The sequence below is a fragment of the Pristiophorus japonicus genome, chromosome 1 (genome assembly GCF_044704955.1).
Source record: "Pristiophorus japonicus isolate sPriJap1 chromosome 1, sPriJap1.hap1, whole genome shotgun sequence".
NCBI classification, from domain to species: domain Eukaryota; kingdom Metazoa; phylum Chordata; class Chondrichthyes; family Pristiophoridae; genus Pristiophorus; species Pristiophorus japonicus.
The window spans coordinates 150,383,746-150,404,434 of record NC_091977.1 but is presented as its reverse complement, the minus strand read 5'-3'; the positions used below and the strand labels follow the sequence as shown (position 1 = coordinate 150,404,434).

The following is a 20,689-nucleotide window of genomic DNA, read 5'->3' as shown; positions in this document are numbered from 1 at the left end:
TTTCACCTTAAAACTGCCAAAGATTAAAAGCTCTGTCTGTAAGGTCTTACCATTTTAAATGATTTCCTTTACACATGAATGATACATTAAAACTGACCTGTCATTTGCATTACAATAAACACTAAACTAGTGGCAATCCTCAATGAATGACATATTCCAAAAAACTTGAACCTAATAAAGGATTATAGCAATCAATTATTGGTTTTGAAACATGCTGGTGAGTGCAGTTGTGGCTATATATAGAATGGATGGCTCATTTACAAACACTTTCAGATGTACACATATGTACACATTGAAATGTTATTACGGGAGATTCTGATACAATCTACTGATAATTCAAAGTCAGATTTTGCCTAAAAAAGTTGTTATCCAATATATTGAATTAAGTATTATCTGAGCATTTGGCCAGAAACTGTGTAGAGTGCTCATTCGTATCGTTGAATAGGGTAGGAGAAGCCAAGTAAAAACCTAATTTAGAATCCTGTGCCCAGTTTTGGTCCCCTCACATGGTGGATAATATAGAGGACCTGAAAAAGGTTCAGAGGAGGGTCATGAATTTAATATCTAGTTTAAAAACTATTGGTTACCAGAAAAGACTTAGATAGCTGCATCTTTTTACTCTAGAAAAGCATCAATTGCGGGGAAGATTTGCTTAAGTATTTTAAACAACCAAAGGACTAGACCGTCCGTGTGGATAGACTATTTAAATTAGATAGGGTAGGTAGAACGTGGATATACAAAGTTATATAAGCATAGAACTAAGTTAGATGTCAGGAGGTTTTTTTATTTTCGCAGAGGGTCATCGATCATTGCAATACGTTGCCGGCTTGTGTAGTGGGTGCAGATTCGCTGCAAGCGTTCTAAAGGGAGCTGGACGTGAACCTAGCACAGGCTGGTATCGTTTCATACAAATGTTGCTGGGATGTTGTGTGATGTGCCTCATGGTTACTGTGGGACCCGTACTAATCACCTTCCGGTAGCAGTGTAATTTCCCAGAATTCTTTTTCCTCTGATTGGCCTAGGTATTTTTCAGCTGTTTTTTCTTTTCTCCCAATAGATTACATGGCTGCTAGAGAGTATGGAGCATTGAGGGTCATGATGCTTAGTTGAAACATGATTGTCTTGGAAAGGCTTGATGGGCCAGACATGTCCATCATTTTTTTATGGTCATATGTTTCTTGTCCTTTGGTTCGGTATTCACTAAGGAGGACACAAACAACCTTTCAGATATAAAAGGGGTCAGAGGGTCTTGTAAGGAGGAGGAACTGTGGGAAATCCTTATTAGTCGGGAAATTGTGTTGGGGAAATTGATGGGATTGAAGGCCGATAAATCCCCAGGGCCTGATGGACTGCATCCCAGAGTACTTAAGGAGGTGGCCTTGGAAATAGCGGATGCATTGACAGTCATTTTCCAACATTCCATTGACTCTGGATCAGTTCCTATGGAGTGGAGGGTAGCCAATGTAACCCCACTTTTTAAAAAAGGAGGGAGAGAGAAAACAGGGAATTATAGACCGGTCAGCCTGACATCGGTAGTGAGTAAAATGATGGAATCAATTATTAAGGATGTCATAGCAGTGCATTTGGAAAGTTGTACAGGGTCTTGGTGAGGCCACACCTGGAGTATTGTGTACAGTTTTGGTCTCCTAACCCGAGGAAGGACATTCTTGCTATTGAGGGAGTGCAGCGAAGGTTCACCAGACTGATTCTCGGGATGGCGGGACTGACCTATCAAGAAAGACTGGATCAACTGGGCTTGTATTCACTGGAGTTCAGAAGAATGAGAGGGGACCTCAGAAATGTTTAAAATTCTGACGGGGTTAGACAGGTTAGATGCAGGAAGAATGTTCCCAATGTTGGGGAAGTCCAGAACCAGGGGACACAGTCTAAGGATAAGGGGTAAGCCATTTAGGACCGAGAGGAGGAGAAACTTCTTCACCCAGAGAGTGGTGAACCTGTGGAATTCTCTGCCACAGAAAGTTGTTGAGGCCAATTCACTAAATATATTCAAAAAGGAGTTAGATGTAGTCCTTACTACTAGGGGGATCAAGGAGTATGGCGAGAAAGCAGGAATGGGGTACTGAAGTTGCATGTTCAGCCATGAACTCATTGAATGGCGGTGCAGGCTAGAAGGGCCGAATGGCCTACTCCTGCACCTATTTGCTATGTTTCTATGTCCTAAATGCCATCCAATGATTCTTGTGGATATGAGTAAATCAGGTGAGAAGATCAAGCTTAGCTGAGATAGCTCACACAGTTAAATAGCTTACCAACACCAACTACCCAAGCACAAAACAGCTTTTGCTGTGGATCAAAGAAATAGAAACAAAGAGAAAAGTCCTATGTTAGTGTCAATGTTAGTCACACATCATCTATGGCACATTTCACATTGAAAATAATTATAATTTTTTATCACTGAGCAATAAATCACATCATCAATAATCTGCTGCATGTGCAAGTCAAATATTCAGCAGCAACAATGTTTTCATTTTCAATTCACGGCTTTAAAAAAAACATAAACCACAAGGTATCAGCCTGCAGAATGTGATAGAATATGATGTAGGTTTCACCTTCTCTTCTCCACGTCTCCCTCAAGCTATTATCAATGGCCAACCCAGGCATCTTGGGGCACCATAAGTGATTGTTATACATTTTCCGAGTTTTCATAAAATGGGGACAATGAAATAGAACCATAGAATACAAAATAATATTGTATTATATATGGTGCTAAGAAAAATATAAGCAATACTATTCGGAAGAAAAAGAATACAAGAAATAACTGTACATACAGCAACTTACAGTATGTATAGAATTAATGGGGGTAATTTCCAATTTCGGTGGGGGTGCGGAAAACTGGCGGTTCTGTTAGGCCATCCATTATACACTCCACCCAATTTTTATTTTCATTAACTTCAAATTGGTTACTTCCTCATGTTAATTTCCACCCCACCCCACCTCACATTACACCTGATGCAAGCCCAGTCTACTGATGCAGCTAGGTACTACCAGACCACTCTTAAATTCCCCACTGTAATGCATGCACCTGTGAGGATGCTCACAGGTTTGCCCCCCCCCTTTAATCAAGGGACACTTGATTTTCTGTTTACAACTAAAATAGTTGTAGAGCTGTTGCATTGTGAGTGGCTTAGCTAGTCACGAGATGTTCACAAGACTCAATAAAACGCCAGTCAGTTGGGTCGAGGTCATCCACGATGAGGTATGTAGTTATGAGCCGAGTGGATGAACTGGTAATGTGTAGTGTGATTGTTAAACCTTTGTTAATAAACCAGCTAGTTCTTAATAGCAATGTGTTTCTATGAATTCTAAAGCAAAGAACCCATAGAGCAAATACTTTACACCCACTCAGAATACATTCTGTGCCCTTCCTTCCCCCGGAGCTTCTTCTGTAATGTTCATCCAAGGAGAACTACTGATTCATCAGGTATGGGGGAAGGCAGGAGGAGATAATCAGTAGGTTTCCTTTACCATGTTTGACCTGAAGCCATCAAACTTCATGGGGTCACTCCTACCCAACTATATGCTACTATGTCTGCACGACTGGTATGTCTATCCTGCTGTTGGGACAAGGATAATGATTGAGGAGTCTGGGACATTGGCTGATAGATATGGTTCTGCAAACATATCTATGTCAGGCTGTTGCTTGACTATTCTGTAGAACAGTTTGCATAAATTAGGCAAACCTTTGCAGGATTGAAATTGCCTAAAGTCTTAACAAGTTCAACCACATCACTAGTTGTTTGAAACAAAGTGTTTGTGCCAGACTATTTGTTATAGCTACCTTTGAATGTTTCAGCTATTAATCTGGTGAATGAGGCACAAGCAGGAAAATAAACTCTGTCCACAACAGTAAAATATTACAGCACTTCCACAGTTCTCTGCTGACTCATGAGATATACAAGAGAATTTTGGTCCTATTCTCTGCCATCCCGAGTCATCAAAAACTCACATTCTTGAATTACCATACATTAAGATTCCACAGTAGTGCATAATTGTTCTCTGTTGGTGACTTTGAGATTTCAACAGTTCTCCTTTTGAGAGAGTGTGGGGGAGGGGAAGGGCAGTGTCGCAGGAAAACAACTGTGAATTCTGTATCTTTGCATTCCAACATGCAGTTTTGGTTTCCATATTTACGAAAGGATATACTTGCTTTGGAGGCAGTTCAGAGAAGGTTCCCTAGGTTGATTTCGGAGATGAGGGGGTTGGCTTATGAGGAAAGGTTGAGTAGGTTGGGCCTCTACTCATTGGAATTATCAAAACGTATAAGATTATGAGGGGGCTCGACAAGGTGGATGCAGAGAGGATGTTTCCACTCATAGGGGAGACTAGAACTCAAGGGCATAATCTTCGAATAAGGGGCCACCCATTTAAAACTGAGATGAGGAGAAATTTCTTCTCTCAAAGGGTTGTAAATCTGTGGAATTCACAGGCTCAAAGAGCTGTGGAAGCTGCGACATTGAATAAATTTCAGAAATAGACAGTTTCTTAAATGATAAGAGAATAAGGGGTTATGGGGAGCGGGCAGGGAAGTGGACCCGAGTCCATGATCGGATCAGCCATGATCGTATTAAATGGCGGTGCAGGCTCGAGGGGCCGTATGGCCTACTCCTACTTCTTATGTTTAACATTAAGTATGTATATATTATCCCAGTTGTTTGATCGTTTCACATTGATAAATTATTTTATGACTCTTGACCTTGTTTAATGGCCTTGTCTACTTATGTTATCACCTTCAATAACCTGTGTACCAGCACACCAAAGTTCCTCTGCTCCTCCTCCATTTAAAATCATATTAAAAGGTGTATTTCCTTTCCTTTGCCGAATTCTATATGCGCATCACATGGCACAATTTTCCTTTCCAAACAATTTTGGAAAATGAGTCAGTCTCTACTATTTCTTCCCTACCTTCCCTCAGGATTCTTAGTTGTAAACCATAGGGCCCCAGTGATTTGTCTACCTTATGTTTGAGTACCTTTAGTATCATTTCGCTTTGAATAGTAATCTCCATTAACCATTCGAGACACACCTCTGCTGTTTCTATAATCCCAATATCTATTGCCTCTGAAAATTTAAACAAAGCACTTAGTATTTTTGCTTTTCCCTCACTCTCCATTGTCAGTTTGCCTCCCTCACTCAGCAGCCTACCACTACCCTGATTAGAGAAAACATTTTTACGATCCTTCATTGTTTTGTTAATTTTCACTCATACTTGCTCTTAGCCGCGCTAATTTTTCTGTGTGTCATCTCCCTTATTGTAATATAATTTTAACGCTTCAAAATGCTACACACTCCAAACTACAAAACAACGACTTGATAATTAAATTGCCATTTTATGCAACGAGTGCTTAGGATTTGGAATGCATTGCATGATAGGGTGGTGGATAGATTCAAAAGGAAATTGGATAAATACTATTTTCGAATAGCAAGCAAGTTAGTCCCACTCCTCCGTTCTTTGCCCATTGCAATGTTTGCCTTCAAGTATTTATCCAATTCCCTTTTGAAGACTACTATTGAATCTGTATCCACCATCCTATCAGGCAGTGCATTCTAAATCCCAACCACTCGTTGCGTAAAAAAGATTTTCCTCATGTCACCTCTGGTTCTTTTGCCAATCATCTTAAATGTGTGCCCTCTTGTTGTCAACCCTTCAGCCATTAGATAAAGTTTATCTAAATTCTTCATAATTTTAAACACCTCGATCAAATCTCCTCTTAGGCTTTGCTGCTCGAAGGAGAACATATATTTAAAAAGTCTTGCACGCTACTTCCTGTCCTACTAATCAACACTTACTTTCTATCAATATTTAAGTGAGCTTCTTTAGGAAAATATTCTGCCCTCTGTTGCAGCTACTACCATTTTGACAGCCACAGAAGCATTGAAATGATTAGGAGACCAACATCAACGAACCATTCAATTCTTGACAGAGCTCCAACCGCTGATTGAGTCAATGGTGATCTTTAAGCTCCAACTGGCTCTTGCTGCCACTAGCTCTCTTGGAGTAGGCAATATGTGTGAGTTTTCTTTCATGAGATAACCACAAATTCTGACAAAATATCCCACTCAAAACAGAATCACCACCATGTCTCAATTAAACTAAACAGTAACAGAGAAAGCATAGTCACAGCAAGGAACTGAGTTATCAACTCCACCAGATTACTGTCTTGAATGCCAATACTTGAGATTGTATATCCCTTTGAAACAGTAGAGCAATTGTCTGTTAAATGCCTAACCACTATCTCTCCACCAGTGACAAGTTTTACCTACCCTCTACTGTACTTTCAGAGCTTAACAAGTGAGAATTATACAATGCTACTTTTGTTATCCTTCTCTATTTTCACTGCACATCCATGTCAAAGGCACAAATAACCATCAGTCACCAACATATATTTCAGTGAACTTTTAATATTTGGAGAGGAGAGCACGATATAATTTCTAAGTTTTTTCCATTCCCATCTTACACCTGTTATGCAATCCCTATATTTATGATTAAATCTTGCCAGCAAAATCCATATTTTTTCCTTCAAAAATCAGCACACAAATCAAAAGTGTGGATATCTGAACGGAATATATGGAATTAAGAACAGTAAAGTAAACGGGATATATGAAAATGTATAAGCCATGGAAGAATAGCTGGGAGAATGTCAGATTGCAAATAGTGCAACATCAGCTTAGCTAACAGTCTGTCTCAAGGTTTCAAGTCACTAATCCTGCCAATAATATATAATTGTAACATGAAATACATCTGCAGAATTGCAAGGTCTCAGTAAATAAATAGTCACACCATTAGATTGAAACATTTGGAGGCAATACTTAAGCTTTCAAGAAGAACATCTCATATAGATTGACTAATGAGTGACTGAGTTAGACTGTCAATCCATTTGTATTTTGTTATCTGATTTCAAAACTGTATAACTGTTAACGCTTTACGATGTAACTTCACCTATCCGTAGGGAGTGTGTACGCTCTATCCAGAGAGTATATCTTCTGTCTGATAGGTCTTACTGGCCGGTAATAAAGACTGCTTTGTTCAAAGCACAAGAGGTATTCGACTCAGTAATTTTACTGAACCAGATTGAAGTAAAAGAATCCAGGAATTAACAAAAGGAATTCGAATGATAAATCTACAGGGGAAATTCCTCAATCCCACATGCCCAACAGGAAGCTGCCTCACTGAGCATGAATCAGAGATAGCACGACAACACTTCTGCCACGATTCTCCAATCAACATAGCCTGCAAGCATAGCTCGTCACTGAAAGCTTGGGACCACTGATTAACCCTTATATCTCCTTAACCAATTTACAGGGTGGAGTGCTTGGAATAATGTTCCTGCTCTTATAAGATGCTATATTCTGTCTTACAATGAACAATGCCTTGGGAGATCTACTAGTGTGTATGTATGTATATATATATTATATATAATAAATTCAGACCACTATTTCCATCTGGAGTATTAATGGGTCCTCCTCACCCAAGATAAATCTGAGATTATGAATCTTACTAAACAAGAAGGAATGAACATGTTTTAGGATCATGCTTCAAACACAACAAACAGTTGGGCTAGTAGAATTTTCTTTGAAAGTCACTGTCAGACGATCAGATTAATAGTTGCATTTTTTGATGTTTTAACTGGGCAGGATACTAATTGATGCATGATGGTTCTCTAACATTCTATGATACAGAATAGTGGTGCTATATCTATGACTTCCCACAAAACGAGGTTTGATTGCACCAAAAAGAAGCAGTGAACAGAAGCCAGGTGCTCCATAACAGGGAAAGAAAGTCTACTGGCCACTTGTCCAAACTGTTTTGATAAAGCTCCTAGTCACTAACTACAGGGCAGCAGAAGAGGTCTGGCAACAGGCTGTCTGTCTAACATTTTAGTGGCAAATGGGTGGTGGCGTTAGGTGTTCAAGAGATAAAGAAAAAGACAAATAAGCATTTAAGTGCATTTTTAAAAAAGGAGCAAAATTAAATTCCAAATGATTTATATACATAATTATTTTTTTAATTGTTTGTACAAAAACTATCATAATGATGAATTTAATGCATAGTATGATAGAAATTAGTCAACTACATTATGTATAACCTTGATAAAGTGTAACATCCCCATCGACACTGAGGGTCCCTGGCCAAAGACCGCCCTAAGTGGAGGAAGAGCATCCGGGAGGGCACTGAGCACCTCGAGTCTCATCGCCGAGAGCATGCAGAAAACAAGCACCACAAGGCCATAAAGCAGTGGTCGACACGCAAGGTCCTGGACGCCCGACAAAAGGCGATGATGGATCCTGTCAGACGGTTCCCCGAGCAGACTGTCGAACTCGTTTGGCAGAATGTCTCATCACCAGAACTTTCACACAAGCACCAATATGTAGCTTGGTTGGTGGTGAGAAGGGCCTTACCCGTCAGATCCTTCATGCAGAGCCGGGATTTCAGAGACACGGCACTCTGCCCCCGAGTTGGCTGAGGTGCGGACGAGACTATCATCCATCTCCTTTGGGACTGCCCCTTTGCAAGGCAGGTCTGGATGGAGATGCAGTGGTCGCTGTCGAAGTTCATCCCAAGCAGCTCCGTAACACAGGACTCTGTGCTCTACAGACTGTTCCCAGGGACACACGCCGAGACAGACATCATCTGCTGCTGGAGGGCCATCAACTTGGTGAAAGACGCATTTTGGTCTTGCCGAAATTTGCTGGTCTTCCAGGGCAAGAAGATATCCACGACTGCATGTTACAGACTGGCACAATCCAAGATCCAGGAGTACGTGCTGAGGGACGCACTAAAAATTGGTGCAGTTGCCGCAAAGGCATGGTGGGGAAGAGCCACAGTTTAAGGCCCTTCCACCACGGTAAACCCAGGGGCTGGAATCAGTATAAAACTCCCCTCGGGATGTACTTGTAAACCTTTGTATACATAGAGCACCATGATCTGAAAACACCTACGCGGTGCCATGTATAATGCAAGTTCAGCAACTGTTTAGTAATGTATGTTGTGAAGAAATGTAACTATACCCTCACCCATTCTGTGTACTGTATAGTGCCACATGTAATGTAATTTGATGACTGTATTACAATGTATCCTGGATCGTACTGAATTGTACCCTAAAATGTAAAGCAAGCAAATGTATTGAACGGAACTGCCGTCAGCATCCAAATGTATTGTATGGAATTGCTGACCGCATCCAAACGTACTGAACTGCCTTCCAATGTATCGTGCAAATTTTTATAGGAATAAAGTATATATTTTGACATTTTTTTTTAAATGCAGAAAACAAGCACAGGCAGCGGTAGGAGCGTGCGGCAAACCAAATTTCCCACCCACCCTTTCCTCCAACGACTGTCTGTCCCACCTGTGACAGAGACTGTAATTCCCGTATTGGACTGTTTAGTCACGTGAGAACTCACCTCTTGGAGTGGAAGCAAGTCTTCCTCGATTTCGAGGAACTGCCTATGATGGCATATTAACAAGAATTTGTATTTATATAGCGCCTTTAATGTAGTAAAACGTCCCAAAGCACTTCACAAGAGTATTGAGAGATAAAACAATTTGACACCGAGCCACATAAGTAGAAAATAGCGCAGGTAACCAAAAGCTTGGTAAAAGAGGTAGGTTTTAAGAAGCGTCTTGAAGGAGGAAAGAGGGGTAGAGATTTAGGCAGGGAGTTCCAGAGCTTGGGGCCTAGGGAACAGAAGGCACAAACACCAATGATTGTAATCAGGGATGCTCAAGGAGGGCAGAATTCGAGGAGCGCAGACATCTTGGGGGGTTGTGGGGCTGGAAGAGATTTCAGAGATAAGGAGGGGCGAAGCCGTGGAGGGATTCAAAATAAGGATGAGAATTTTGAAATCGAGGCATTGCTTAACAGAATTACGCTCAGACCAATTTCTTCTCTCTACTGAAATAGAAACATTAACCCATTTGAGGATAAATTCAGGAAGTTCAAGTCTTGCATACAGCCTCATTTCACAAGAGCATAGATCAGATAACTGGGCATCCTAGCCAGATTTGTGCCCATCTTAATTTTCTAGATCAATCTTAATTACTGGAAACTGCGAGCTCTGAATTAGGTGTGCTAAACTACATGCCAGATTCTCCGATCCATGTTCCGACTGAGCAAACCTACCCACGGGGCATGAAGCACATTAAAATTTCTCTTTAATGCTTGATGCACTTGCACCAATATGATAACATGGGCAACAGTAATTTCTACCCCATTTTATTACCCAAATTATATGTTAATTATTTTACCTGCATGTGGAAAATACACTGCCGGCCAATATAAACTGAATGTTTTCTGTTGCTAAAATATTGGACTAGTAATTGCCTATGCTCAATCAGATGAGACACTAACTACATATTAAATTAATAATCAATCTTTGCATTTACTGGTTCTCTAACATTGTAAAGAATTCCTAATCCAATTTAATTCATTCCCAATTGATGTAATTTTTAAATGATACAATAACTTATTCCAAAATTTAAGATGTGCCTCCAGACTCTGACATATTACATATAGTACTAACACAGTTACATACGACTAATATTATTGTATGGTACAAATAAGAAAACATAAGAAATAGGAGCAGGAGTAGGCTATTTGGCCCCTTGAGCCTGATCCGCCATTTAATAAGATCATGGCTGATCTGATCATGGACTCCGCTCCACTTCCCTGCCTGCTCTTCATAACTCTTCACTCTCTATCGTTCAAAAATCTGTCCATCTCCACCTTAAATGTATTCAATGACACAGCCTCCACAGCTCTCTGAGGCAGAGAATTTCACAGATTTACAATCCTCAGAGAAGAAATTCCTCCTCATTTCAGTTTTAAATGGGTGGCCCCTTATTCTGAGACGATGCCTCCGAGTTTTGGTTTCCCCTATGAGTGGAAATATCTTCTCTGCATCCATCTTGTCGAGCTCCCTCATTTATCTTATATGTTTCGATAATATCACCACTCATTCTTCTGAACTCCAATGAGTATAGGCCCAACCTACTCAACCTATCTTCATAAGTCAACCCCCTCATCTCTGGAATCAACCGAGTGAACCTTCTCTGAACAGCCTCCAATGCAAGTACATCCTTCCTTAAATACGGAAACCAAAACTGTACACAGTACTCCAGGTGTGGCCTCACCAATGCCCTGTACAGTTGTAGCAGGACTTCCCTGCTTTTATACTATATCCCCCTTGCAATAAAGGCCAACATTCCATTTGACTTCCTGATTACTTGCTGTACCTGCATACTAACTGTGTGTTTCATGCACAAGGACCCCCGGGTCTCTCTGTACTGTAGCACTTTGCTATTTTTCTCCATTTAAATTATAATTTGCTTTTCTATTTTTCCTGCCAAAGTGGATAACCTCACATTTTCCCACATTATACTCCATATGCCAAATTGTTGCCCACTCACTTAGCCTGTCTCCTTGGCAGATTTATTATGCCAGATTTATCTTTTTGCAGATAGTATTATTTTCACTGACTGTAAGCAGTGCAAAATTAATAATGTTCCAAGCATATAAATAATCATAGTAGTTGAAAATAACCATTATGTTACAGCGATTATAATGTGTATCTCTTTCATATCATTTGCTTTTCAGTGTCCGGAGATTCAGAAGCAATTCCTGACATTCGTCAACAGTATCACATTAATAGAAATAACTGGTAATAACTTGTTTCAACTGGTACCCAGAGTGACTCCAGTAACCTTACGCCAGCTAATACCATGAAGTCTGCATTCACACTGCTACATTGTGTAATCTAATGGCACAGGTGTGGAACAGGGTCATCACCATGGTAACTCAAAGTTACCACACTGGTATCTTCTGTTACCTGGAGACATGTGAGAGAGATCAACTAGCTTGATCACATCTCAGACCAGGTACTTGGTTAAGCTCTACTGATACTGATATCATACCAGCATACTTGCATGAAATCCATTTCCAGAGGGATGGGTTATCTTTTTATATGTATCGGTGTTTTAACAGTATTGGAAGACTCTGCCCCACCAATCAGTTCAGTGCAAACAGGGCAGTGCAAATAAGGTAATCATTATCCAGTTGCAATGTTGAAAGTAATCAATTTAAGTCAGAGATGTCATTGTTGTCGATCTGCACAATGCACAACTTGGTAACCAACATTGTTGAAAACAGATGAAAAGGGATGTTAAGTAAAAAGGATAAATAAAATTAATAAATTAATGCAAAGTATGGACACTAGTCACTGGTCAAGGCCAACTGCGAACAAAACTGCCTTTGATTTCAACTCCTTAACTTTGGATGTAAACTCTGTCCTTAACAGAGAAACATTTTATTCCAGATCGAGCTCCTCGGAGAACAAAAACAAGATAACACGACGACAGTTTAAATCTTAGTTCAAAAAAATCTAACATAGGCGAGTCCTTAAATATAAATACTATTACATCAAAGACAGCTAACCACCTCCTTGCATGTTCATGAACCTCCAGTAAAGGGAGAGTGGATGTTATAAAAGAATCTCAGTAAAAATTTAACAAAAATAAATCAATATGTCGGCTGGACTAGAATCAACTTACTTTTATTCCTTGTTGCTGGGTAGTTAGGGTAAGCTTGGTCTCATCTAAAAGCAAAACTTCACAATAAAATTCTTCCTGTGCAGCGCAGAAGCAACCCATCGCTGCATTGAAACGAGGAGAAGTAGAGATTAAACCAGATATAAAGTCAAATGTGTAACTCAGCCGAGTGTCCGTGAAAAATCTGTCGAGTTTGAAGTCCAGTTAATCAAGCAAGGGAGGATACCATTGCACAGTGTCACTTACTCATACCTAGATAAGTGAAAATGTACCCGCTGGTAACATGTATCACCACCTCCGGAACCCCATCCCTTTTCTGATGAAGCGGTCGTAAGATATACAATGAAAACGGTTATATCCTTGAAATAAAATGTAGTAGAAATAATCCCGTCGATCAGATAAATTCGGCGAGCTGGTTCTTGGATGTGGAATCTGAAAGAGGAACAAAAGCGGCATTTAATTAAATAATAGCACACTTTACATATCGCACGTGTAGCACGACTGAGCTTTGGTAAATATTATTAAAGACAAAAAACAAATAACGATCCATTTCTGGGTCTTTTTATATTTAGATTGACTACAGCATTGATCATTTTATAGAAAATTGTGCAATTTACTGAATTTATGACTGAGCCGCGATCCTTCACACGCCTCTCTTTACAATAGCAAAAGGTGCAAATGTAACGTTTGCTCAAGTGAAAAAGAAAGCAGCCAAATCTATATATACACACCAGTTACAAATACCAACTGCTAATCGGCTATTTTAAATCGCAACAAAAAAAAACAATTATGGGACGTTAGCGACGAACCTGCCCGAGAGAGGGGACGGGGGAGGCTCGCTGCCCTCACAATGCTGCCACAGACACAGGGGTTCATTCACCGCACACAGAGGATGTGCAGCCTGTCTCTGCCCAAACAGCCCCACACAAAGTTACATTGTTCACTAGAACCTCACCTTTCACTTTCTGCAGTCGAAACCAGCAGCAATGGGAGAAGTGGCAATCGCCACCCGGGGTGTGAAGCCAAGAGCCGCGAACATGCCGGACTGGGTGGCGGAGCCGGAGCCGGAGCGGGATGTCAGGGGCCGCTCTCTCTCTCTCTCTCTCTCACACACACACACTTTTCACAGGTTTCCAGACGCGCTCCCTCTTTATAAACGGTCGCTCTTCCCCGAGCCCGTCATATATAATCCTTCTCCCTGCTGCCTGTCCTGGGTTATCCCCCTTCACCCTGCCCACCCTTGCTCGTTCACTGACAACAGTCTCCGGCGCTGCTCCGGTAACCGAGGAGACGCCGCCGCCGCCTCACCTTTCACCTTTCACCCACAGCGGGAGAGCTCGAGCGCCACCTTGCACCCTGCAACTCGTAGTCTTTGTTCGACAAAAGGCTGTGGCTTACCATCAGCAGTCAATTATCTATCTCTCGATTATTTTATTACATATTAAAGTATGTGTAACATAGGTGTTGACCCAGTCCATTGCAGATGTCACACTTTGTCACAAATGCAAAACCATCTTTCACAAGGGAAAGGCGGTCATTTAAGGTTGGGTGCTTCTGACCTGGAGCTTGAAACTGTCAAGCATTTCTTTCAATCTTCACAGTTCCCTCACCAAGAAATAATTACATTTTGATTGATGCGAAGCGGTATTTTCTTAACATTTAGACTTCGTGACCTTCATACTTGCCAAGCGAAAAGAAAATCAAAAATTAACCAACAGCTTCTAAAAAGCAAATAATTCAAAAAAGGGTCTCATTCTAAGCCTTTGACGTATGAAAACAAAAAGGATCACTGTTGTGTATGGAGAAAGAGTCAGACTGAACACTATTGCTCAAAAATCTGTCTATCTCCGCCTTAACTATATTCAATGACGCAGCCTCCACGGCTCTCTTGGGTAGAGAATTCCCTAGATTTACAACCCTCAGAAGAAGTTCCTCCATCTCAGTTTTGAATGGGCGGCCCCTTATTCTGAAACTGTGTCCCCAAGTTTTACTTTCCCCTATGAGTGGAAATATCCTCTCTGCATCCACCTTGTTAAGCCCCCTCATTATCTTTTATGTTTCGATGGGATCACCTCTCGTTCTTCTGAACTCCAATGAGTAGAGGCTCAACCTATCTACATAACACGTGTTATGCTCCTCCTGTACTATGTGGGAAGTCAGGAACACTTCCGGTGTCCCTGACGACTACATGTGCGGGAAGTGTGTCCGCCTCCAGCTCCTGACTGACCGCGTTGCGGAGCTGGAGCTGCGGGTGGATTCACTCTGGAGCATGCACGATGCTGAGAATGACGTGAATAGCACGTTTAGTAAGTTGGTCTTACCACAGGTAAAGGGTCCACAGCCAGATAGGGAATGGAAGACCAACAGGAAGAGTAGTGCAGGGAAAGTTGTTGAGGCCAATTCACTAAATATATTCAAAAAGGAGTTAGATGAGGTCCTTACTACTAGGGGGATCAAGGGGTATGGCGAGAAAGCAGGAATGGGGTACTGAAGTTGAATGTTCAGCCATGAACTCATTGAATGGCGGTGCAGGCTAGAAGGGCCGAATGGCCTACTCCTGCACCTATTTTCTATGTTTCTATGTTTCTAAATCAAAGTCTGGCCTAACTCTTTTATTGCACGTCTCCAGAATGCTTCTCCAACCTGTGAAGCCTCCTTAAATACTTGTGCTCCCAAGGGATTATGGGATCCTTTGGGACTCCAGGGGATGAGCCCACTGGTGGCTGTACAGAGTAAATACAAGTATACATATATAACAACATTCCCCGCCAAAGTGAGTCGATCTGGGGCCCTTCTTGCCCTGGTTAATCGTCTCAGTGTGAAAGCTGGTGTTGTTGAATCATTTGTTGGGCCCTCGCTGGGCTGCTGTGCAGCTGGCCTTGCTGGGCTGCCTGGTGTGTTGAGCCCTGCTGGGCTGCTGTGGATGATGGGTTCTGCTTCGTGGTCAACCGTGGTTCCGGTTGCCACTGGTGTGTATGTTGGGAGATCAAAAAAGGTAAGGTCCAAGGTGGGTTACTCAGGATAGTCCGTGAATCTGAGTTTGATTTGGTCCAAGTGTTTCTGGTGAGTGAGTCCATTTGAAAGTTTGACCCAAAACACCCTGCTCCCCTCTTTGGCCAAGACAGTGCCGGGAAGCCACTTGGGACCTTGTCCAGAATTTAATACAAATACAGCATCATTGATTTCAATCTCACATGACACATTTGCGCTATCATGGTATACACTTTGTTGGAGCCGCCTGCTCTCTACCTGTTCATGTAGATCAGGGTGAACTAACGAGAGCCTTGTCTTAAGTGCTCTTTTCATGAGCAGTTCAACAGGTAGGATCCCAGTGAGTGAGTGGGGTCTCGTGCGGTAGCTAAGCAGGACTCGGGATAGACGAGTCTGCAGTGAGCCTTCAGTTACTCTCTTCAAGCCTTGCTTGATGGTTTGCATTGCTCTCTCTGCCTGACCATTGGACGCTGGTTTAAACGGGGCAGATGTGACATATTTGATCCCATTGCGGGTCATGAATTCTTTGAACTCAGCACTGGTAAAACATGGCCCGTTGTCGCTCACCAGGACATCGGGTAGGCTATTTGTGGCAAACATGGCCCGCAGGCTTTCAGTAGTGGCAGTGGACATGCTAGCCGACATTATCTCACATTCAATCCACTTGGAGTACGCGTCTACAACCACATTTTACCCCAGAATGGGCCTGCATAGTCGATGTGTACCTTAGACCATGGTTTGGAGGGCCAAGACCATAAACTTAGCGGCACCTCCCTGGGTACATTGCTTAACTGAGAGCATGTATTACATCTGTGAACCCAGGACTCTAAGTCTGCATCGATACCGGGCCACCACACGTGGGATCTGGCTATCGTTTTCATCATTACAATGCCTGGGTAGGTACTGTGGAGGTCATTGATGAAGGTGTCTCTGCCCTTCTTGGGGACCACTACTCGATTTCCCCACAGAAGGCAGTCTGCTTGTATAGACATTTCATCTTTGCGCCGCTGGAATGGCTTTATCTCTTCCTGCATTTCCACTGGGACACTGGACCAGCTCTCATGAAGCACACAGCCTTTGACTAGAGATAATAAGGGGTCCTGGCTTGTCCAGGTTTTGATCCGTCGGGCAGTGACGGGTGATTGCTCACTCTCAAATGCTTTCATAACCATGGCTAAATCTGCGGGATGCGCCATTTCCACCCCTGTGGTGGGCAATGGCAGCCTACTGAGAGCATCGGCGCAGTTTTCTGTGCCTGGCCTGTGGTGGATGGCGTAGTTGTATGCGGACAACGTGAGCGCCCATCTCTGGATGCAGGCCAATGCATTGGTATTTATCCCTTTACTCTCGGAAAACAGGGATATAAGTGGCTTATGGTCAGTTTCCAATTCGAATTTTAGCCCAAACAGGTGCATTTTCTTTATCCCATAGACACACGCTAATGCTTCTTTCTCAATCATGCTGAAGGCACTTTCAGCCTTAGACAGACTGGTTGTAGTTTCCCGAAATCATTAGCTTGTTGCAATGCACACCCGATGCCATATGACGACACATCACATGCTGGTACCAAACGCTTACATGGATCATACAACACAAGCAATTTGTTTGAGCATAACAATTTTCTCGCTTTTACAAAGGCATTTTCTTGGATTTTGCCCCAAACCCATTCATCCCCTTTTCATAGTAAGACATGCAGTGGTTCTACCAGTGTGCTGAGACCTGGTAAGAAGTTACCAAAGTAGTTCAGGTGTCCCAGAAATGACCATAGCTCCGTCACGTTCTGTGGCCTCGGTGCGTTCTCGATTGCCTCAGTCTTCATGTTGGTGGGCCTGATGCCACAATCCTCCTTCCCAGGAACTCCACTTCAGGCGCCAGGAAAACGCACTTCGAGCATTTTAACCTGAGCCCCACGCGGTTGAGTCGACTATGAACCTCCTCCAGGTTCTGCAGAATCTCAACTGTGTTCCGACCTGTGACCAAGATGTCATCCTGGAAGACCACGGTGTGTGGGACTGACTTCAGTAAACTTTCCATGTTTCTCTGGAATATCGCCGCCGCCGACCGGATTCCAAATGGGCATCTGTTATAAACAAAAAGTCCTTTGTGCGTGTTGATGCAGGTGACCTCCAGTTCCTGCATCATGTAGGCTGAAGTCAGATCCAACTTTGTGAAAGTCTTTCCTCCCACCAGCATTGCAAAGAGGTCGTCGGTCTTTGGTAGTGGGCATTGGTCCTGCAGGGAGAAACGATTGATAGTTACTTTGTAATCACCACAGATACTGACGGTGCCGTCTCCCTTGAGGTCTGGGATGATAGGACTGGCCCACTCGTTGAACTCGATCGGGGAAATGATGCCCTCTCTTTGCAGTTGGTCTAGCTCGATCTCTACCCTTTCATCATGTACAGTACTGCTCTCGCCTTGTGATGGATGGGTCGCGCCCCCGGAATTAGGTGGATCTGCACTTTTGCTCTTTGGAATATCCCGATGCCTGGTTCGAACAGCGAAGGAAATTTGTTTAAGACCTGGGCACACGAAGTGTCATCAGTGGGCGATAGTACTCCGACGTCATCCCAGTTCCAGCGTATCTTTCGCAGCCAGCTCCTGCCGAGCAGCGTGGGACCATCGCCCGGTACCACCCAGAGTGGTAACTTGTGCACCGCTCCATCGTAGGAGGCCTTTACGGTAGCACTGCCGATTATAGGAATCAGTTCTTTCATGTAACTTCTTAGTTTCATGAGAACTGGAGTTAAGACTGGCCTTGAGCCTTGAGGCCTTGTTGCACCACAACCTTTTGAAAGTCTTTTTGCCCATGATGGACTGGCTCGCACCCGTGTTCAGCTCCATTGACACCGGGAGTCCATTTCTTTCAACATTCAGCATTATGGGGGGACAATTTGTGGTGAATGTGTGCACCCCATGTACCTCTGCTTTCTCGATCTGAGGCTCTGGTTCATCGTGATCCTCTATGGATCTGTCCTCCTCTGCAACATGTTGGTTTGCAGATTTAACAGGCTTTGCAGCTCGCCTGCACACTCATTGGAAGTGTTCCATTGTTCCACGGGCCTTGCAAACGTACCCTTTGAATCGACCTGAATGGAAACGATGATAAGCCCCACAGCGCCAACAAGGTGTTAATGGCCTTGCATTCATCACACTTGATGGTGGACTCTGAGACATCTGCGGACGTGTAGCTGCAGGTATGTGTGATCTGCCCTGTACGTTACGATTCGAAAACAACATCACTTTGTTCACAGTACTTGTAGCAGCACTTGTGTGCTGAGAGATTTGCTTCGTATTGTCACTGGTGGCAATGAATGCCTGGGCTATCGCTATGGCCTTACTCAAGGTTGGGGTCTCTACAGTCAAAAGTTTGCGAAGTATGGTTTCGTGGCCAATGCCAAGTATGAAAAAGTCTCTGAGCATGTGCTCCAAATGTCCTTCAAATTCGCAATGTCCTGCAAGGCAGCTTAGCTCGGTGACATAACTCGCCAGTTCCTGGCCTTCAGACCTTTTGTAGGTGTAGAACCGGTACCTCGCCATCAAAACGCTTTCCTTCGGGCTCAAATGCTCTCGGAATAGTGTGCACAAATCATCATACGATTTCTCCGTGGGTTTCGCTGAAGTGAGCAGATTCTTCATGAGACCATACATTGGTGCCCCACAGACGGTGAGGAGGATCGCCCTTCATTTGACAGTGCTCTCTTCCCCATCTAGCTCATTGGCCACAAAGTATTGGGCGAGTCGTTCCACAAAAGTTTCCCAATCATCTCCCTCCGAGAATTTCTCCAGGATGCCCACTGTTCTCTGCATCTTTGGGTTCGCTATCTGTATCTCGTCGCCAGTTGTTATGTATGGAGAAAGAGTCAGACTGAACACTGTGAGCTCAAAGCAAAGTGTGACTGTAGTCTTTTATTGCAGGTCTCCAGAGTGCCTCTCCAACCCGTGAAGCCTCCTTAAATACCTGTGCTCCCAAGGGATTATGGGATCCCTTGGGACTCCAGGGGATGTGCCCTCTGGTGGCTGTACAGAGTAAATACAAGTATACATATATAACAATCACAACATTGGTGATGCATTTCTACAGTAGTCCAGGCAGGGACAGGTTAAGTGGGGGGGGGCGGTGACGGAGGGAGGCAGTCGCCCAGAGCCCAAGCCTCGAGTGGGTCCCATTCAGGGTCGGATTAAGGGTAAGGGTAAACAGAATTGACATAAGTGATGTATGCAAGAGTGGAGCGAAACCGCGAGGGCTCAGGCGTATGTTATTGTTGACTTGATGTAAACAGACTCTCGGTGCCCTTTTTCTAGAGATGCATTCTGCACACAAATCGGGGGTGAAAGAAAGGAAAGAGCACCAGCTGCGCAAGAAGCAAAAGAGATGAGAAGTAGCTAAACTGCTTAAACTTGATAATTCTTTCCAACTAACAACTCAAGATCATGAAGATGAAAGCCAAGACGATGCTGTGCAGTCAACTTCAACAACGAAACCACTAGTGGCACTGGACCTGGAGTTGGCCGTGTTGGAGCTCCAAGTCCAAAAAGTTGAAGACGATGAAAACCAACTGGCACATACTGAGCTGAAAGAGTCACAACTTACGAGTGACATTGGGCTGTGGGGAGACAATATCTCAGAAGACATGCAAAACCATTGGATTTCAAAAAGTAGTGAAGATTGCCGAAACTGTGATAAAGACTTCCAAAACTCCGGCATGATTCATGCCAAGGAAGGATGTCGCCGAAACTGCTCAAAGTCCTTCTTCACATGTGTGCACCCGCTAACAGGGGAATGTGTGGAGCAAATCTGGCTCTGTTATTCACCTTCAAACGGTAGAGTATACTGCTTTGCTTGCAAAGTCATAGCACGAACAAGTAGCCACTTTACTGATGGGGTTTAATGACTGGGGATGAGAGGATTTCATCTCACGAAAACAGCCACCAGCATAGAGAAGCCATGGTAGTAATGTGCACTAAACAAGCAGGCACTGGTTGTGTGGATGGTCATATTGTCTTCCAGTTTGAAAGTGAATGGCAATACTGGTGCAAAGTGCTAGAATGGGCTGTCTGTGTGAATGAGGTCTTTCATTGCGAGGCAGAGATGAATTCGTTGGGTCTCCAAGTAATGGTAATTATCTGGGTGTG

General features: G+C 43.1%; 1 protein-coding gene across 1 annotated transcript in view; it reads right to left on the bottom strand.

The window, feature by feature from the left end:
• The window catches only part of epb41l4a (erythrocyte membrane protein band 4.1 like 4A), a 524,857-nt gene extending 511,050 nt beyond the window's left edge, over nucleotides 1–13,807 (bottom strand). Inside the window, exons 1-2 of the mRNA XM_070864703.1 lie at nucleotides 13,518–13,807; nucleotides 12,566–12,994 (exon numbers count right to left, since the gene is read on the bottom strand). Of these exons, the coding sequence (XP_070720804.1) occupies nucleotides 12,566–12,664 (99 nt within the window). The 5' untranslated portion in view covers nucleotides 12,665–12,994; nucleotides 13,518–13,807. The remainder of the gene's footprint in view (nucleotides 1–12,565; nucleotides 12,995–13,517) is intronic.
• Nucleotides 13,808–20,689: the final 6,882 nt, after the last annotated feature.